Below are 18,799 nucleotides of genomic sequence, written 5' to 3' on the forward strand. Positions count from 1 at the left end.
CATATTGTAGCTGATCAGACCTCTGGTCAAATTGAAGTTGGGTCACTAAACTACATTAACCACTCTAATTATGTATCATTCCCACCCTAAAATGTTACACCAAACTAATGGGAGGGTCAGAGGTGTGCTGTCCATATTGAGGAGGTTTCATCAGGAATGAAAGATAAGTGAAAACACATGTGTAGGTTGACTGTAGGACTTTTAATCAGCAGGTATGATCAGGTATTGGACAATTGTGTTGTCTCACAATGGCTGAACTTCAGAGGGAATCTGAATAACTGATTAATGTGATTGTAGATCCCTCCAACAACAGAGTATTATGGCCACTGTAAGTTTAAAAAAGAAAAACGGAGCCAGAGGATAGGAGTAAAATTTCTGAGAAAAAAAACTCGGAAAACACAATTTTTCAGATGTGCTTGAGTAATTAAAAGCTCTGTACTGTAAAAGCAGATGTATGCAGATGTTAATAACAGTCGTCACATCTAAGATACTTTCACCAACCAGTATTGTGAGATACTTTCATCTGTTCAAAGACAGAAAGCATAAATAATTGGGGAAGAACTGCAGACATTTATAAATTAATGTTGCAGTCCATCATATCTGCTGTCTGAAAGCTCCACCACTCCTCTTATGTCTGCACAAACTCTTTTTTTGTATTGTTAATGACTGAAAAAACATTTTATTCACATAAATGTACCACTTTAATCTCAGAGAATATCCAAGTTTTATTCTCGTAAATTTAAACTTCTCTGAATATTACACCACTCACTTGCCTTAATTTTTAAAATCTACAATGGTTTAATCGTACCCTCTAACATGATCTGTTTTACAGTGAATTTGTGCTTTTGTGTATTGTTATATATACTGTTTATATAATGTATATGTTACTGTCTATATATACTGTATGTATACTGTAAATTGTATATATTACACTCTCCACCTATCCCCAAACAAGCCTTGTCACTTGCTTTATCCTCTCCTTTCAAGTTAAAAGCACTTATTGTATGATGTACTGTGTGCTTGCTTATAGGAATGGGAGAAGCTGAATTATGACATACACACTTTACGCTATGCCAAGCGAGAAGTCAGATCTCGATGGAAGAAAATCCTGCTGCAGCAAGGTGAGACACTTTGATGTTACTGTGTTCAGTTACCATTTGCTCTAGTGAACTCCAATTTACCATATTCTGTTGTCTTCAGCATGTGACCGTCCCTCCTCTCCCTGCAGGTTATCAGTGTGAGGTAGATGCCTTGCTGTGTGTGAACAGACAGAGCCGCCGCTTCAGTCGAGATCAGGAGCATCTTAACAAAGCAACAGAACTGTTGAAACAGCTGCTGGACCACACCTCTCTGTTTCCCCCAGAAACCGAACACCAGGACAGATACCTCTATGTCATGGTACACACACACACACACACACGCGCACACACACACACACACACACACACACACACACACACACACACACACACACACACACTCCCAGCATGTTAAGCTTTGGCAAAACATAAACAACAATATTTTAACAACTGAGAACAAAATGGTTTCCATCAGATTTGCAGGTGAACTTAAGGAACTGACCCATTTTTGGTTGTCTGTATAACTGAATATGTCTCTGTTTCTGTAACTTTATATAAAGTGGCAGCTCTACCAATCTTGATAAATTTAGGCTTCATGTTTGCTGCTATGTACAGTGGATATATACATATCTCTATTATGCCATATTAAAACTACAGTGTGCTCTCACATCTAGTCCTCGTCTCCAAGTCACCCCTTTTTATTCCTCCACTCTTCCCTATTGTCTTTCACCTCCTCTTTTGTTTCTCATCCTCATCCCTTATGACCTCTGTCTTTTGTTTGTTATATCTCTCGTCCCACCATCTACATCTGCCAACCCTCCAAACTCACCTGTTTCATTCTTATCATGCTCCTCATCGGGCTCCATCTTTCTCTCAGGACCGCCTGGTGTCACTGGACAGCGCTGAGGACTTTGTCAGACTGGCCAAAGAAAAATATCCCAAGAAGGTAGGCTGAGAGACAGTGACAGAGAGAAGAAGACGTAAAGATGGAGAGCGAGAGAGAGAGACAGAGGGAGGGTAAACTTGTAAATAGCTTGACCCATTTTTACCACACTCTCACCTGCATTCATTAACTGGAGAGGTACATTTAATTCTTATGCACAGTTGTTGCTTAGACTATACAATGGGAAATACTACATATAAATACTGTTTTTCATTTATTGATTTTCTTTTAGAAACGCAGGTGATCTTTGGAGGATTGGCCTATTAATAAATAAGATCACAGGTGGAGACAGTTTTAGTTATTCAGGTATACAGTCACCCAATTAAAAAAGGTCAAGAAACCCTGTGCAGGTACAAAGATGTATTCCCCTTTCTACAGTATATTTAATATGAGACAATCCATTTCACGTTCTTCCTTTATCTCACTACAGACATCTTTACCATGTTTGTTGTTTACTGATGATTCTGAAGATAACTGGTTTTGTCTTGCTCACCTTGTCACTAATAAAGTATGTTTGCTCAGTCAGTCAGTCTCAGTCAGTCTTGCTGGTTTTGGCTCAGTCTACCACTGTGTTAGCCCCTTTTGTCCAAAAGATGGCAGCATATACTGCAGTCATGTTCCAGTGGGTTAAACTGAAGAACCAAAAATGACTTCGCCAGTTGGAAGTGTCTGTATCACAGATGGGGTAAAACAAGAAGTTGTTTCTTCACAAAAAATAAAGCAGAGAGAATATTTAGCATTTACTGTTAAAATAATGATGTTGACTGTTGAGGAATGTAGCTACACAGTAAAACCTAGGATGGCTTGAAATACTGTTTTGTTTGTTTCAGTGTCAAAAAACTAAAAAAAGCAGAATGTAACAATATGGTGCACAATGTCAGTTATGCAGTAAATCCATGGCAAATGAAACCTTCTTCATTTTCTGGATTTCCCTTTCTTTAAGGTTTGTGCAGGATGCAGATGATAAAGTTTCATCTTGGCTTCTACTCAAGCCATTTTTGAACAACTGTTAGTAATGAAGAGTTAAACTGTATAAACACTCTCAACCACACACGCCCATTTGGGACACTGCATCTTCAGGTTCAAAGAGTGTGAGACGGTCTTCATACAGTGGATGATTGTGATATGTTGTACACACATTCATGCATGTGCGCACACATGCACACAGAAAGAAAGACAGAGTTTACTCTGACCCAGATATTGTTCTCTCCAAGGCCCCTACCCAAGTTTGGGAAACAGATGTGGAATTAAAAGAGGGGAGGGGGGCATTGGGGGAGGGGAGCAGTATGAGAGGCGGACCAATGGTCTGGTAGCACCGAAAGTCATTGTGCTGCTTGCACCTTTTTCTCATTATTCAACTGTGTGTCCGTATGTGTGTGTCTGTGTGTATTTTAGATCATGTAGGGCTGACATCATTCTTCAGAGTTACACTGAAATTGTGTATGAGGTAAATCTCACCATATGCCTGACCATAGGAAACACTGATCATCCAACTTTGTGTTTGGCCCATCAGTGGTCAGACTGGACAGCATATTATGGTCACACACACTCATGGAGATGATGGTCATTCAGACAGTGACTTCTGTTGATGGTTAAATATTTTATGAGTTTCTAGTAGGGCGTTTCCCAAGCCGGCATGCAGCGTGAGTGGCGAGCAATGACTTTCTCGTCATAGCTGTGGGTAACTGCGCCTTTCTAGACTTCCGAATGTCTCTCTTTAAGAGTTTGCCATGCAAGGTGCAAACTGGTCATCAGAACGAAACTAAAACTCATTCACACACACACACACACACACACACACACACACACACACACACACACACACACACACACACACACACACACTTTGTCTAAGGACACTTGGACATGCGCTCTTGGTAGGCTAGGTTTCAAACATTCAATCCTCCAATTTCTGGAAGATTTCACATTGAAGGCATGTCCAAATAAACTGTCTGTCCGTCTTGTATTTATTTGTTTGTGTTCATCTGTGCTATTTTGTTAATTAAACTTTATCATACTTTTGTGTTTGCATTACATTTACAGTAATGGAATACATATCTTGCTATCTGTATTCGTTAAATATGACACTACAGCCAGTTAGCTTAGCTTAGCAAAAAGACTGGAAACAGGGTAAAAGCTTGCCTGGCTCTTTAAACAGTAACAAAATCCTTTATAATTAAATATAATCTGTTTATAATACCAACCTATGACTCCTGAGGTCAGGACCTTCTTGTTTGTATCCAGATACAAAGCACTTTGATGGCAGAGAGTTAACAGTTTACTTAGTTAAATGTCAAATGATGCACTTTGGAGTGCCTTTTGGATTTGAAGATTATACAGTTGACTATCTACATTATACAGTTGACAACCCAAAGAATTTAATCCACTGACTGGATTAACACGTTCACTAAACATAGGTCATAAGAGTGACTAGATATTTATTTCCACTCATCTCAGAGACTAAACATGCTTATAATTATTTATCTTTATCACTGCGTATTCCACTAACATTTCTTAAGTTTACACAAACAGGGACCTGTCATCATGCACTCACTAACAAGCTGAATTAGCCAGACTATTTAGGACTTTAGGAGTGTTGTGCTGTTAGTACTTCTACATTCACATAATTCAGTAACTGAGACATGAAGAGACTGATTTTGTGAACCACAGATAACTCAACATTTCATTATTAATAATTTTTAGTCATTCTAGCAGCATGGCTCTATGGATGTTGATGCTGGTCAGTCGGTCCAGACTGAAATAACTTGGCATAACATTGTCCATTACTTTGGTTTATGACCAAATATTTGCAAAGCTAATGGCATTCCCATCAGCCTTAGCTGTACTTTGTGTTTGATGCTAATTAACAAATGTATGCTAATACACTAAAATAATGGTGCGTTCCATTTGACATGGGAAGTCGGAATTTCCGAGTTCAAAGGTCAAAATTTCAAAGGGAACGCCCCCTTAAGTCGGAATCCCGACTTCCCAAGTCGGGAGAACCGCATTACTCCGACTTTGTGATCTAAGATGGCTGTCGGGGTATCAACAGTTAGTGAAAGCTCTAGTTTATACTGTTTTTTAGCACTTGTGTGTACTTGTGTCTCATAGAAATGTTCGTACACAAAGTGCTGTCCAACAGCTCTATGTGGTCGTGTTGCTACAGTGTTTAGTGTGAGTAAATACCGCACAAAGCGTTTTTTTAGTCAACCGGCGTATCAATAGCTAACCTGGCTAGTTGTAAACAAACAGCTATCCGAGCTAGATTTTACGACTTGTTAACTGGAACGCCGTCAACTCGGGTGTGACGTCATTCCCAGCTCCGACCTACGACTTCCGAGGTAAATGTAACACAGCATGAGATAGTAACCGTTAAAGCCTGTCAATGTTTTATAATTGCCTATATGAGCATGTTACCATCTTGACATTTACACTTTGTTCAAAGCAGTGCTGTTCCTAAGTACAGCCTAAAAGAACTGCTAGTAAGTCAATGCCTATGCTAGCTTGATAGTATTACCTCTAATCCAAAATTAGTTCACCTACAGGCACTATGCATTTACAAATACCCCACTTAAACCCCTCTCAAAACCTCCACTGTTTATATTTTAGAGTAATTTATGATAAGACAATGCTGACGGCAGTGTTACACCCAAACACTAACAGACAGACACACACACACACACACACACACACACAGTAATTTGTAACGGATGTTTGGAGAACCAGGCAAAAAAGCCCAGGCCATGGTGTGCTGACCTCTGTGACTCCCGGCAGAAGGTCAAAGATCAAGAGTCTGCTCAGGAAAGGTAACATTATCATGTCGCTTTCAAGTCAAGCCCTCCCAACTGCAATTTTAATGTTGTCTGTCACAAAAAGCAGATTTAGATTAGAAGCTATAGTCTACACTATTTTAAATGCATTAGGCCAAGGTAATTATAAAACATAGTTTACCAATATGTAGTAGTTTGTTCTTGTTTAAATGTATAAACCTTTCTCAATTCTAAGCTGTGTTTAGCTTTTCTAGATTTACAATTCCAAATAAAATTAACATAGTTTTTACTATTTATAACCAGATTACCATTTTTATTATTTATTAGTATTATTGGAATTTGGTAACTGGATTTAAACAACCCCTGTTATAGCACTCTTTTACCCACCAACTCAAGAGAGGCTAATATTTCTCTTTTTTAAAATGTATGTTGTGAAATGGTTTGTAAAATTTCAAACATTGCTCTCAGACTAAGATGATGTGTTTCACTGACACCACAGACATAGAAAGCATGTTGAACACACACGCGCACACACACACACACACGCACACACACACACACACACACACACACCACAGATGGGTTGAGCAAGCCTTTGGGCAGGGCAGGGTGTGTTCTACGGCATGGTTGTGGTCATCAGTAATTACACAAGTCCACTGATGGTCTTGAAATATCCTGATTTATTTCCTTAAAATCGATTATGATTAAAGGAGATAAATGGGAGTCTCCTGAAATTAAGATGGCATGTATACACATTGATACTGTAATTGCTATTCTCATATTCTCCTGGGCCTCAGGACTCAACACAAGATTCTCTGACAATAGCACTTTGTAGGTAATATATGTTTTAATAGGGGCAGTGATGGGGCAATGGATAATGGATGCTTGCCTTTGGTGTGAGAGGCCCGGGTTCAATCCCCCACTGTGACCCATCAACCATTGTGTCCCTGAGCAAGACACTTAACCCCTAGCTGCTCCAGAGGCACGCGACCTCTGACATATATAGCAGTTGTAAGTCGCTTTGGATAAAAGCATCAGCTAAATTAATAAATGTAAATGTAATAAGCCTTGTGTTCCTGGTCAACTGATGAATATAAGAACACACACATCTTATTCAAATGAGCTGGGCAGGTCCTTGTTTGTACCAACAATTATAATTAAAGTGTACATCCCGATGCAACTATGTGTATGTATGTTGCAGCATTTACTGATATGGTTTTGGAGGTTTGAGATGTTTCACACAGCTGTTGAGCCTTTCCCTTACCTGCCAATCTCACTTCCACATGTGTGTATGTTTTCCTTGCTTCTACAAGTGTTGTTACTAAATTATAGCACCAGTACAAGAAAAAAAACAAATCGATTGTGGTTAGCAACTCTTATGACAGCTAAACATTGATAGTGTGCAGATGGAATGCCTGTTTTTTGACAGAACATCTCTTAAAGGCTCTAAAGCAAAAATACATGATGCTGAAATCTCTAGCTCTCTAGCTCTGTTGATCAGATCAGATATCAGATATGTGTAATCACCTACATGTGGTCTGTCAGGGTTGCGGAAAGTGAGGTATGGTTAGGTAGATAGGGAAGGCTATAAAGGTTTCGTATTAAGTATTTTTACAATTCTCTCAGTACATTTGGCAAGTATTGAAGCCATGTATATCTTTACATATTGCATAATGATGTGTCAATTAATCCATACTTCTCTGCACAAGGTTAGAGGAAGCTATTATATATGGGCATAGTATGTATTGGGGAGGACACACAATGGCAATGGCCGTGTACTAAAGCTAATCCAAAAGGAAGTACTCACCCATATTCCAAGTCATGAAACATTAAATTATTAATTCTAAAAATCTTCTTGTGTGTGTGTGTGTGTGTGTGTATAAAGAAAAAAGACAGAAAGAAGGAAGGAGAAAACGGGGAGTGATAGCGAAACATCCTTCAAGGTAACGGGTGTATTTAACAAAGATGGTGGGCGTGAGCAAAAGAAAAAGAAATCAGGTGAGGTTAAGACAAAATGGGTAAAAGAAAGTTAGAAGGAGCAAAAAGCTCCTACACAGATTCTTTTTGTCCTCTTCATCTCCCCCTCTGACTTCTTTCCAAGGCAAAGTCAGACAGTGAATCATTCCCCCAATATGATCACCTGGCTGGGTTTTCTGTCAACACTTATCTGATCAAACTACCTGACCTGCAGCCGTAACCACAAGCCCCATACTCAAACACACTCATGTTCACCATTCCCCTGACATGAATCAGAGGCTGGATCAACACTTTGTAGTGATGGCGTACAGACTGCATCCATGCTGACAAAAGAGGAGAAGGGCCTCCTTTTGTTATAACAGCTGCCCTGAATGTGGATGATGTCATGTAATGATGGTGCAGAGACAAGAGAGCGCCTCTACTTTTGTTTACATGCATGGCAATATACAGTACAAAGAAAAACAAACACAAAGCCCTACACACACACACACACACACACACACACACACACACACACACAGGTATACCCACTGTACAGTACAGTATAAACATATGGTGTTAATATCTTAAAATAGTCCAGTCCAGTCTAGTGTTCAGGACTCCACCAACACGTGTGTGTGTGTTTACTACCACATAGGAATGCATGTGCCACAGCTGGGAGGTCAATCGTAGAAAGCCGGGAGAGTTCCTTCACAGAAATAGAAGCAGTTCTGGAATACTAATAGATTTCTAAATCTGATTCCATGATTCTATCTACCACAGGATTGGTCAGACCAGAACAGTGACATCATGTTCTATGTCTGTTTCGTTAGCTGAGTTTCCATCCATTTGTTTTCCTAATTCCTGATGTATTGAATTTGAAAAGTTTAATGAAGCTAAATAGGGGATTAAAGTATAATAAAATAATAATATAATAAACAAGACGTCATAGGTTCAGATAGAGCCTGAAGATTTTGTCATGTCTCCCAAGACAAAAAACTATTGGCACGAACAAAATGTTAGACTTTACAATGACTTGCTTTGTAGAATTAAGCAACACTTCCTAAAGGACTAGTGTTACGCCATATGTTTCTTTTTCTCAGCAAATCCTACAAAAAGACTAAAATCAACAGAAGCGTTAGTCCATCTGTTAGTATTCTTTGACGTCTGTACACTGTGTTTAGCCCATTTGTTCCTTCCAAATACAAACATATTCAAATATAGTTTCTTTAACAAAAAGAGAAAAGCTAAGTAACTTACAAAGTTACAATCATAACTACCACAGGAGAAAATAATACATTTCTTGGGGACTATTTTCAGTAGCAGATTAACACACCTTTGGAGCTGTAGTGAGTATGTACTGCACCAAGCGTAGTAGTTGCGGGATTGACTTAAAATACACCAAAATACCCATTTTCACTGTAACAGAGGTTAGACAGTACAATGATGGGACTCACTGTCACGGTTTTGTCTGTGTCATGATCTGTTTGTTTTGTTAGGTTTTGGTTTTTGTATCAGCATGCTGGTCCTGTTCCTGGTTTCCTGGTTCTCTGTGTATTTGTACCGTATTGGACTATTGAACCCTGTCTAGATTTATGTTGACTCTTCCTGCTAAAATGTAAACCTGTTCTGTTGTAGAATAAACGCTACAAACAGTATCAGCGCTTCCAAGTGTCTTACAGTTTCTCCGGTCTCTGCCCTTGGTCGATCAGACATTTTAAAAAATCATTTTTGGACAACAATGGAGGTGTAAGGCAAAGAGGAATTAGCTGGCCTATAATTTGGCTACTGGCTACACACCACACGTTTGTCTGTTGGACACCAACGTTGGCGGTTAGCTGGTGAAGATAGTCGAACATCTAGAAGCTAAAGACTTTTAATGTTTTTAGGAGATATACAAATATACTTCTACATGTATAATTAGGTGACTTTCTAACATGTTAGCCATAACAACTTTATGGGTTGGTGTTGTAGCTGTATGTCTGCAACCTTTTTTTGGTTTTTCTAATGGCCAAAAATTAATTCATGAGTTTTGAAAACTGTTCATTTTTAATTAACAATGTAAATGATGTGTCAAATATCTATGGGAATAGATATTTTTGTCCAAAAAGTAATGATGTTAGCTCGACGAACGGTTTATTTTTAATTCAAATGCTGGTTAGTGTGTAAAAAATTTCTTCAATACAATTTATTAATAATACCAAATCCACTGTCTTAACGACAAAGTCAAGTTTACAGAGAACACAATTATAAAATGCTAAAATTTTCTTTTGTCACTTTCTAGTTCCTCATAAAAAGCTTACACACACGTCCACACACCTCCTTGTTCCTGTTTTGGCTCACATTGCTTCTCATGACGAACATTGACCATTTAGGCAGGAGGATGTTACTGCAAAAACACCAAACTGACTTTCCAGCTGTTTGTGCAGTCTTCACAGCAATGTCTGCGGTCATTACTAATAGCAGTGAATTTATGTAATCTGTTTTGAGAAAACCTAAGAGGCTCATATTGCTACAAAAAGTGACACTGAATTGTTTTACAAGTTTTTAGGGCCTTCAGTATTTTGCTTTCAATGAATTGTATCTACTGTCTATTGTTTCTGACCATTCCACTATCTTTGGCCATCTTAGCTGCTGAATCACTGTGGTGGAGTCATAGTTTCAGCTGGATTTAGATGAACATCTTCAGTGAACCTTGATGCTCATACTGTCTGCTCAGAGCTGCCTGGATGATTCATCCTCCTGCTCCTGGGTCGTGATGTCTGATCAAAGGCGCAATCATATTCTTGTCTATCCATTAATTTGTTTAGGCCTTTCAGCATGCTACAGCCCGAAAATACCTTTGGAAAATACCATTTTTTATCTCCAAAGAACTGCTTTTTATAATCTTTCTCTCATTTGCTAACAAGCTTTTCATAGTCAAACCTGCCATTTTCATGTGTTCATGTGAATGATTACCTATTTACAGAATCTACACTCATTATTTTAAGCTATTTCAAAATATGTAAAACATATATGGTTGTCTAATTTATCAACAAGAACAATGAACTAAACAAGTATGTATTTCAGAACAGGAAATAAAAACTGATCCAACAGTTTAACCTGCAAGTAAAACGTTTCCTGCATCTGTAGATACAAGGCACGAGGTAGATCCATATGTAGACCACATGTAGATCCACATAATTGTACTGTATATCTAAATCCTTCTTAATGACCGTAAAAAAGTTGGCCCAGACAGCCGCTCTAGCATACAAACATAATCTGGGACATCTGCTACGGTGGTGATTTCTAAATCTCTGTACGTGTCTCTATGCGTAAAGGTATTGTAAGGATATATTTTAGCTCGGGGACACTGGGATATGTATCTGCCTGACTCTGCAATCTCCTCGTTCTGTGACTCACCGCCCAGAAATCCACTCTGGTAGGTCTACACACACACACACACACACACACACACACAAGCAGACATGACAAATACTGGGCTTCCACCAGTATGAGCTCATTGAAAAACAGCTGCCATTCGATCACAGAGGTCAAATAAGGGAGGAAAGCCTTGTATATCTTACTGCCTGCCTGTCCCCTTATCTGACTCTCTTCCTATATTTATGTCTGTACATCCTTTCCGTATCTCAGTTGCACTCCCTTTATCTGTCTGCCTGACTTTAGTTAAAGAATAATTCTGATTTAGTACAACTTTGAAGCTGCTGCTATCGTTTGACGGTGATGTCTCTACAAAATGAAAAGAGACATGAGCACTTAGATGAGCACTGTAAATTAGACAACGTCTTAGCCAGAATATAAACTACTTAATTTGAATGTAAAACCATCTTCTTTGTATGGACGCCAAGATCTCTGCCATTAACCCTGATAGAAATGATAACCAGATTGTATTACGGGTTATCTTTTAAACCTGCGGTTCAATCAATATTTTCAAATTAACCATTGATCAAATGACTATGTGCAATGTAAAAAGGTTGCTCATGACAAAGCCTCAAAGACTCGTCATCCAGCTCTGCCTTATCCCTCAGCTCTACAGTGTTTCATTATCTTTCAGCTCATTGCTTTGGTTTTACTGGCTGCAGTTTTACTGATCTAGTTCACTGTCATGCTCTCATAGTATCATTCTCAGTCAAAGAAGCTCTTACAATTCGACTGTTGAATCTTCATTAAGAATCAAAATATTACTTTCTTTTCTATTTTTTTTTCCCAATGCCACAACCCCTTGCTTTGCACTACTTTGAATCTGGATCATCTCTGACTAATGTGGAGATTAATATATTGAAATATATGTAATATTATTGACCAGATATCTGATAACTGCTGAGATGAATGTGGCATTAACTTTCCTGTTTAAACTTTTCCCGTTTGTGGGTCTGTCTGTGTGTGTGTGTGTGCATGTTTCTTTGCATGCATTTCAGTTGGCTCAGCATGTTGGCTCTTATTTGACTCAAAAACTTTACTCCTCCCTTCCCTCTGGGAGGAACACATTACCCACACACACACGCACACACGCACGCACGCACGCGCGCACACACACACACACACACACACACAGACAGAGGTAGACCCATCAAAAAGGAGGTTTTTCCCAGTGCGGGATGGTTAAATGACAGAGCATGAGTGCAGCAGTGGTTAGGCAGACGAAAGGAGGGCAAAGAGGAAAGTAGAGTCAGCTGCTTCGACATGAAGGCAGAGAGGGGGCGACACTAAAGCCACACCTAGAAGCTCATGAGGAGAACAAGTGATGAATAGATGCAAATGGAAAAGAAGTTCTAAAGGGCTCTTATGCACTTCAGATTTTAATTTTTTTTAACCAAAGCATCTAAAAAAATCTGAGAGAACACATGCTGCTAACACATGAAAACCTCATGACTGCTAATTTTAGTGCTCCAGATAAAAGTTTTCCTTTAGGTTAAAGAGCAACTTTGTTTTTTTTCAACCCGGAAAACCTAGAGTTTTATTCTTGAATATCTGGAATTCTTAAAAGCGTATTTTATTCTTATTTTAAGACCAGTGTGTGTGTGTGTGTGTGTGTGTGTGTGTGTGTGTGTGTCGCCTTCTCTCCACTCTATGTGAACTCCAATCAGAGTTGATACAAGACTTACGTATATGAAACCTCCCTCTAATGACCCTCAGTGGGATCTGAGTATTTAAGACAACACAGCGAGGGAGTCTTTGGTTTGTTATTTCTGGCTATGATTCATAAAGCCTTTAGCATCACAAACGAACCATGACTGGCTCTAGGTCTCTCAAAAGGCTCTCACATTCTCACTGACATCATGTTGGACTGAAACTATGGAGAGATTAGTTTTACCTGTGTAACTGGAAGCTTAACATACAAAGTTGCATAAATCACTGACTTTCAAGAGTAGTTCAAGGGTCTTTGGATGCACATTTCAAATCAATGGGTATAAAACTTTACTGCCACAGTAACTTCAAATCTGTACTATACAGTCAAGGTGACAAGTTCTTTTCATCTCTTCTTACACCTTCTTTAATGCTATATGACCAAAAAACAGGATGTTGTCTTTCCTTTTTAGCATCTCTTCAGAAAATATGACACTGCTCTTAAGTGATCTCAACATTATATGCTGTACACTCTTTGTGTCTTGAACATTCTTGGACACAGGGAAAGTTGGCAGGCCTAGTTTTAAAGGACTCCATATCTTTGTCTAAACGACTGATATAGAGGAGGAGGGAGAGATGTGGGCCGGCATAAGATGAAATCAGAGAAGAGAGCCGAGGAAGTTAAGATAGATAATTGAAAAAGAAAGACAGAGAAAAGGAGGAGGCGAGAGATGTGAACGACGGATGATGGGGGAGAAGGAGGAGGAGGAAAGGGACTCTGATACAGATTTTGGATAGAAGGCTAGTCTGGCAAACTTCCTGCCCTGTGACAAGGGGAGAAAGCCAAGCTCGGTCTCAGGCTCTTTTCTTTTCTTTTGCCCTCTGCTCAGAAAAGTTGCCAAGTTCAACTGTACAGCAACGCTCCATCTCTTTTGGTAATCATCTCATTTCTCTTTTGTAAATTGGAGTTTCCTGAGGGCTTCATGGTGGTTTTAGGTCTCTCAATTATGCTCATTATGGGCAGTTACACTTGTACTTTCTGTGCATATCTTTGCTCCTGGGTAAAAACCTAATAGTGTAGAATGTGAATCCCAGATAATGGATTAAAAACATTTTTTATTCTGGTTGTGTTGGGTATCATGTGAAGGGATGGCCTCCTCTTGTCATATCCTGCAGTTTATCCCTGCAGCTCTCCTCGGAAAACACAAAAATATGTGTACTGTTTTTTAATGCATGTCAGAATATGTAAAGAAATTAAAAAGTAAATAGTTTTTTGTAATGTATTCTTTGATTTTGGTGCTTGACTGACTAAAGGGGATATCACTCTTAGATTAGGTTTCAGTTAATATATTGTCTGGATTGCGGAAACGGTATATCTTTGTTTGTTTATTGGGACGAGGATGACGCCACAGAATTAACCAGAGGAAGAGAGAGACAGAAAAAGAGAGAGGGAGCGCAAAGGGGAGGAGACGAGTAGGTTGAAAAGGAGAAAGTAGATAAAATGTGACAAATTAGGGCAGCATCTGTTTCTCTTTGATGTGAGGAAAGTCTCAAAGGGGAACTCTGTTTTCTGCCTAGCAACCCCAGAAGATGGCTAATTCAGTGTTTATCTCTACTGGCCAATGGCCAACTTGAGAAGTGATTCTTGGAGGAGACACACACATAAATGTACATGTACACACTTTCTGTAAGTCCATTAGGACCAGATCCAATCCTGTTGTTATCATGATGTATTAACAGGGTGTGACACCCAGAGTTACAGTGGACACACAAACAAAAGCCCGCCCTTACACACACACACACACAAACACACACACACACACACACACACACACACAGACATCCACACAGCGTGTTTTTTATGGTGAGTGCAGATGGAGTGATTAGAGGTTTCAGCTGAAGGATGAATAGAAACATGTCGGCTCTCATCTTGGGTCATCCAGATACGGAGATGACTGATTACAGACAAGAAGAGGAAGAGGAGGTGACAATGGTGGAAAAAATGGGTGTAGACAAGACAAGACAAAAAGAAGAGGAGTGAAAGAACTCCACAAAAGCAAGAGGAAGGACATTTTTAATAGAAAGCAGAGGAGAAGGAAAAAGGGGGGAGCAACAGATGATTTGGTAGGACACATTTCCAGTGCCTCTGTACCAAAAAGTCAATGCAATCCTCCTGTGTGCCTGTATGGGTGATTATAAATGTGTGTAGTATTGTGGTTGGCAGTGGTGGCAATTTTTTATCAATTGTTAGCAAGTTAAAACACAAACAATATCAGATGCCAGATGTTCATCTGAGGTGGATATAGACACAATCTGGATATATCTAATTATCAAACACTATTATAACTTATAAGTGTACATTATAACTACACTGAACAAAATTATAAATGCAACACTTTTTGCCCCCATTCATCATGAGCTGAACTCAAAGATCTAAGACTTAGTGAGCACTTCTCCTTTGCCGAGATAATCTGTCCACCACACAGGTGTGGCATATCAAGATGCTGATTAGACAGCATGGGTATTGCACAGGTGTGCTTCAGGCTGGCCACAATAAAAAGCTTACTAACTCTGTAACCGTTCCCTTTTCTCATTGAAACATAGCTTACTGAAACATACATTGAAATAAAGAAAAAATGGAATAAAAAAAAATGATGGGCACTTAACTTTAAGACAGAGGTTTTGATAACATCTGTTGCAAAATCCAATGTTGTCCTTGGGAAATTTACAACAACGATAACTCAGGCCCCATCCACACTGCAGCATTTTCATTTCAAAACGGAGACCTTTTGCTACGTCTGCACCTCCCGTCCAGACTAAAACGACGAAAATGAAGACCTAAAACAGAGTTTTTTAAACAAAGTTTGAAAATGCTGCCGACCCCGTTTCTCGTTTTGAAACTCCGGAAAGCGTTTTAGTGAAGACGGGCAAAAAACGGTGGACTTTAGAAACGATGACACAGAGTTTTAGACTTTTTGAATTAATATACTTTGCACAGTGCAAATAACACTTACAGCCGGCACTTGTACCGTGCTTGTCATCCATATTTACTTTGCGACGACTCCCAGTAAGTTTTTCTGTCCATCACAGCCGCTGTTAACTCCCGTGTTACATTCAGTAACAGTCCCAGCTCGTTATTGGTCCATGCAAAATTAAAAAAATCTGGTGTGGTTCTTTGTCTGGAGAACTTTTTTCTTTCGCCAAATCCTATGTAACTTCAGAATGGACTTCCTGTTTACACCAGCACACGTGCCCATTGTATGTGAATGGCCACTAGATGTGCGTTTTCAGTCGTTTTAATGGAGACAGAGATCAGATCTGATACGCAGCTAAAACGCTGGTGTGGACGGAGATCGTATTCGTTTCAAAACTAGTAGTGTGGATGAAGCCTCAGGAGATAATAGAAAGAGCCACCAGAGCCTCTAAGTGAACAAGTTCCGCCTGTTGACATTTTGTTGGTTGTAAAAAAGCACTAAAAGAGAAGTCATACGGATCACACAAGTTAGCTAACACTACCTGCTGGAAAGGTTAGGCCAAAATAGTTATCATAAAGTTAGGCGAGATTATTTAAGATTTTGAGAAGTTGTGATGCTTGTGTAATACACTCATTCTATCTTAAGTTAAGGAACATTGACATGAACTGTTCATCTGCAATGCCTAAATCAGGTCCCAATCCTAATTACCATGGTTTCTAAACAATTATGCTAGTTACACACATTTCTGTAATATGGCCTCAGGCTGGCCTTGATAGAAGTGGGATGTGGGAGAGAAAGTAAACTATTTCCTGAAAATACCAGCAAGCATTATGTAATTGATAACTATTACAGCGTGCTTTCGTCTAGTTTGCTGTTATTACTATTTGCTTCAGTCCTCTTGTCTTCAGCATAGCACTAAATAGTCACGGCCTGTCTATCCCATGTTTTTTTGTCTCTCGTGGTTCCCACACCTCTCTGGAGCCATGTGAGTGAGAAAAAGCTAAGAAAGGACAGAGTCATTGTGAGCACTAAGTGCACCGATCTGCAAAGACACATCATTACATGTGTGGGATCCTCTACAAAGTTATCTGAACATTAAATCAGTTTTAAGAAACATTATCCAGTATCTCACCAGGACTCTTTGTACAGCCACTGTTGGGTATTTACAGTCTATTTCAAGCCCATACAGTTACACACTATGTTTTTATAATCCCCTAGTATTCAAGGGTTACTTGTGAAATAAAAAGATAGACATCCATTTTTGGATTATACCAGTGACCAACGTGGAGGGTTCACTGTGTCGCTGGTTTTCTTTTTTACCGCTGAAATTATTTGGATAAAGCACAGTTGGTGGGCAAAGAGAGAAGTTTGTTTTTGAATGAGTCTTTTACCGTGGACATGTGTTGTTTCAAAAAACAAAGCGATAATGTTGCAGCGCCTGAGGCACGCAGACATGTCCATGTACACACACACACACACACACAACCGAGTAGCAGATTATGTCCATCTATGGTGGGGAAAGTGTTCCAGAGTCTCTAGAATTGGTAAAAAGTAATGAATCATTGTTTTCCCCTAGACACAATTCAACAACTAAAACACTGTGGTTTCCAATCTTTTGTTGGTAGATGACACACACATACAGTACATAAAGAAGCTATAATTGGAGAGGGCTATTAGTGCGAGACCCGGGCTGATTCTTTCCTACATCATCTATCATGGTGCATCAATCACAGATGTGACACAGAAGGTACCAATTTGTTTTTGTACATTGTATTGCATTGCATTTGTTACTTTTGGGGTCACATTTCAAAATATGTTGGAAATGCTGCATAGAACAAATCATGTCAAACCAGCAAAAAATTTAGAAAACAAGATGACTGGACGCAACAGGAAAATGAATACGTTTTCATTGCTTAAGAGAGGATTTTTGGGAGGTACAAAACTATGACAATAAAGTACTTTGTTTCCCCCTTTACATTGACTGTATTTGAACTAAACTGCTGGATTACAACATACTGAAGAGGAAGTGCAGGCCTGTGTTTAATTTACGCCCAGTTTTTTTATTTAACTTTTATTTTAACAGGAAAATCCCATTGAGACACAGGTCTTTTACAAGGGAGTCCTGTGAACTCCCACTGACACCAGGGAATTGCTAAAGCTTGTTATGTTAAAACTGCACGGTTAACTGATCTATTGCACTTTTTGACTTAAACCTAGCATTGTTTAGCCATGATAAGAAACTGCAGCATTCTGGAGAGCGTTTTAGTGAAGAGGGGAAAAAATGGAGTACTTTAGAAACGATGACGCAGACGCTCACTTTTGGCTCTCTGATTGGCTCTCTGATTGCATCGACACTACACTGGAAGTCGACACTGCTGTGGAGCTGCAGTGGAATACTTTCCTATGTCTGCTTTGATATAGATATGAATACATATTTGAATGAATAATACTTAATTAACTATCATATTCTTTTTGTGTTAACTGTGTAAAGACTTTCAGTAATGGGGTTAATATATGGGGACCTCAGGTTTTCTTTTTCTTGATGTTTAGGGATATAGGGTCTAGGCAGGGAAAGGTCCGTTGGAGGGTCCGATGGGTTGACTAGCCTGAATTCGGACATTGTTTTGATTTTATTTCATTTCCTGAGGTTTTCACATGTATTGGCTAAACCATATTTCTGCATAGACTGATAAAGATGTCTTTTATTAATTAAACTGGAGTACCATGCGTGGCTGCCTAAGGCAGAGGGACCATGAGAAAATTTTCCTGTCTAGATTGTCTTGGAGGGCATTTTGGAATGAAGGCTGCCGGACAGGTTTTTCGTTCTCACACTCCATAAAGTTGATATATTGTTAAAAATGATATTGCAAGAATTATGTGTTGGAGAAATTGTTCTCTTTTTGTTTTTCGAGACTCAATTAAGTCTCGCAGGGGGGAATATGTGATGTACAATATATGTGCATTTGACACATAACAGTTTAAAATAGCACTGTAGCAGCAGGGCAGAGG

The 18,799-nt window shown here is 39.2% G+C and overlaps 1 protein-coding gene across 1 annotated transcript in view; it reads left to right on the forward strand.

Moving 5' to 3' along the window:
* The window catches only part of LOC123974117 (melanoregulin-like), a 7,486-nt gene extending 4,973 nt beyond the window's left edge, over window positions 1-2,513 (forward strand). Inside the window, exons 4-5 of the mRNA XM_046054553.1 lie at window positions 1,229-1,398; window positions 1,957-2,513. Of these exons, the coding sequence (XP_045910509.1) occupies window positions 1,229-1,398; window positions 1,957-2,034 (248 nt within the window). The 3' untranslated portion in view covers window positions 2,035-2,513. The remainder of the gene's footprint in view (window positions 1-1,228; window positions 1,399-1,956) is intronic.
* The last annotated feature ends 16,286 nt before the right edge of the window (window positions 2,514-18,799 follow it).

Source organism: Micropterus dolomieu, linkage group LG07, assembly GCF_021292245.1.
Source record: "Micropterus dolomieu isolate WLL.071019.BEF.003 ecotype Adirondacks linkage group LG07, ASM2129224v1, whole genome shotgun sequence".
Classification (NCBI taxonomy): Eukaryota; Metazoa; Chordata; class Actinopteri; order Centrarchiformes; family Centrarchidae; genus Micropterus; species Micropterus dolomieu.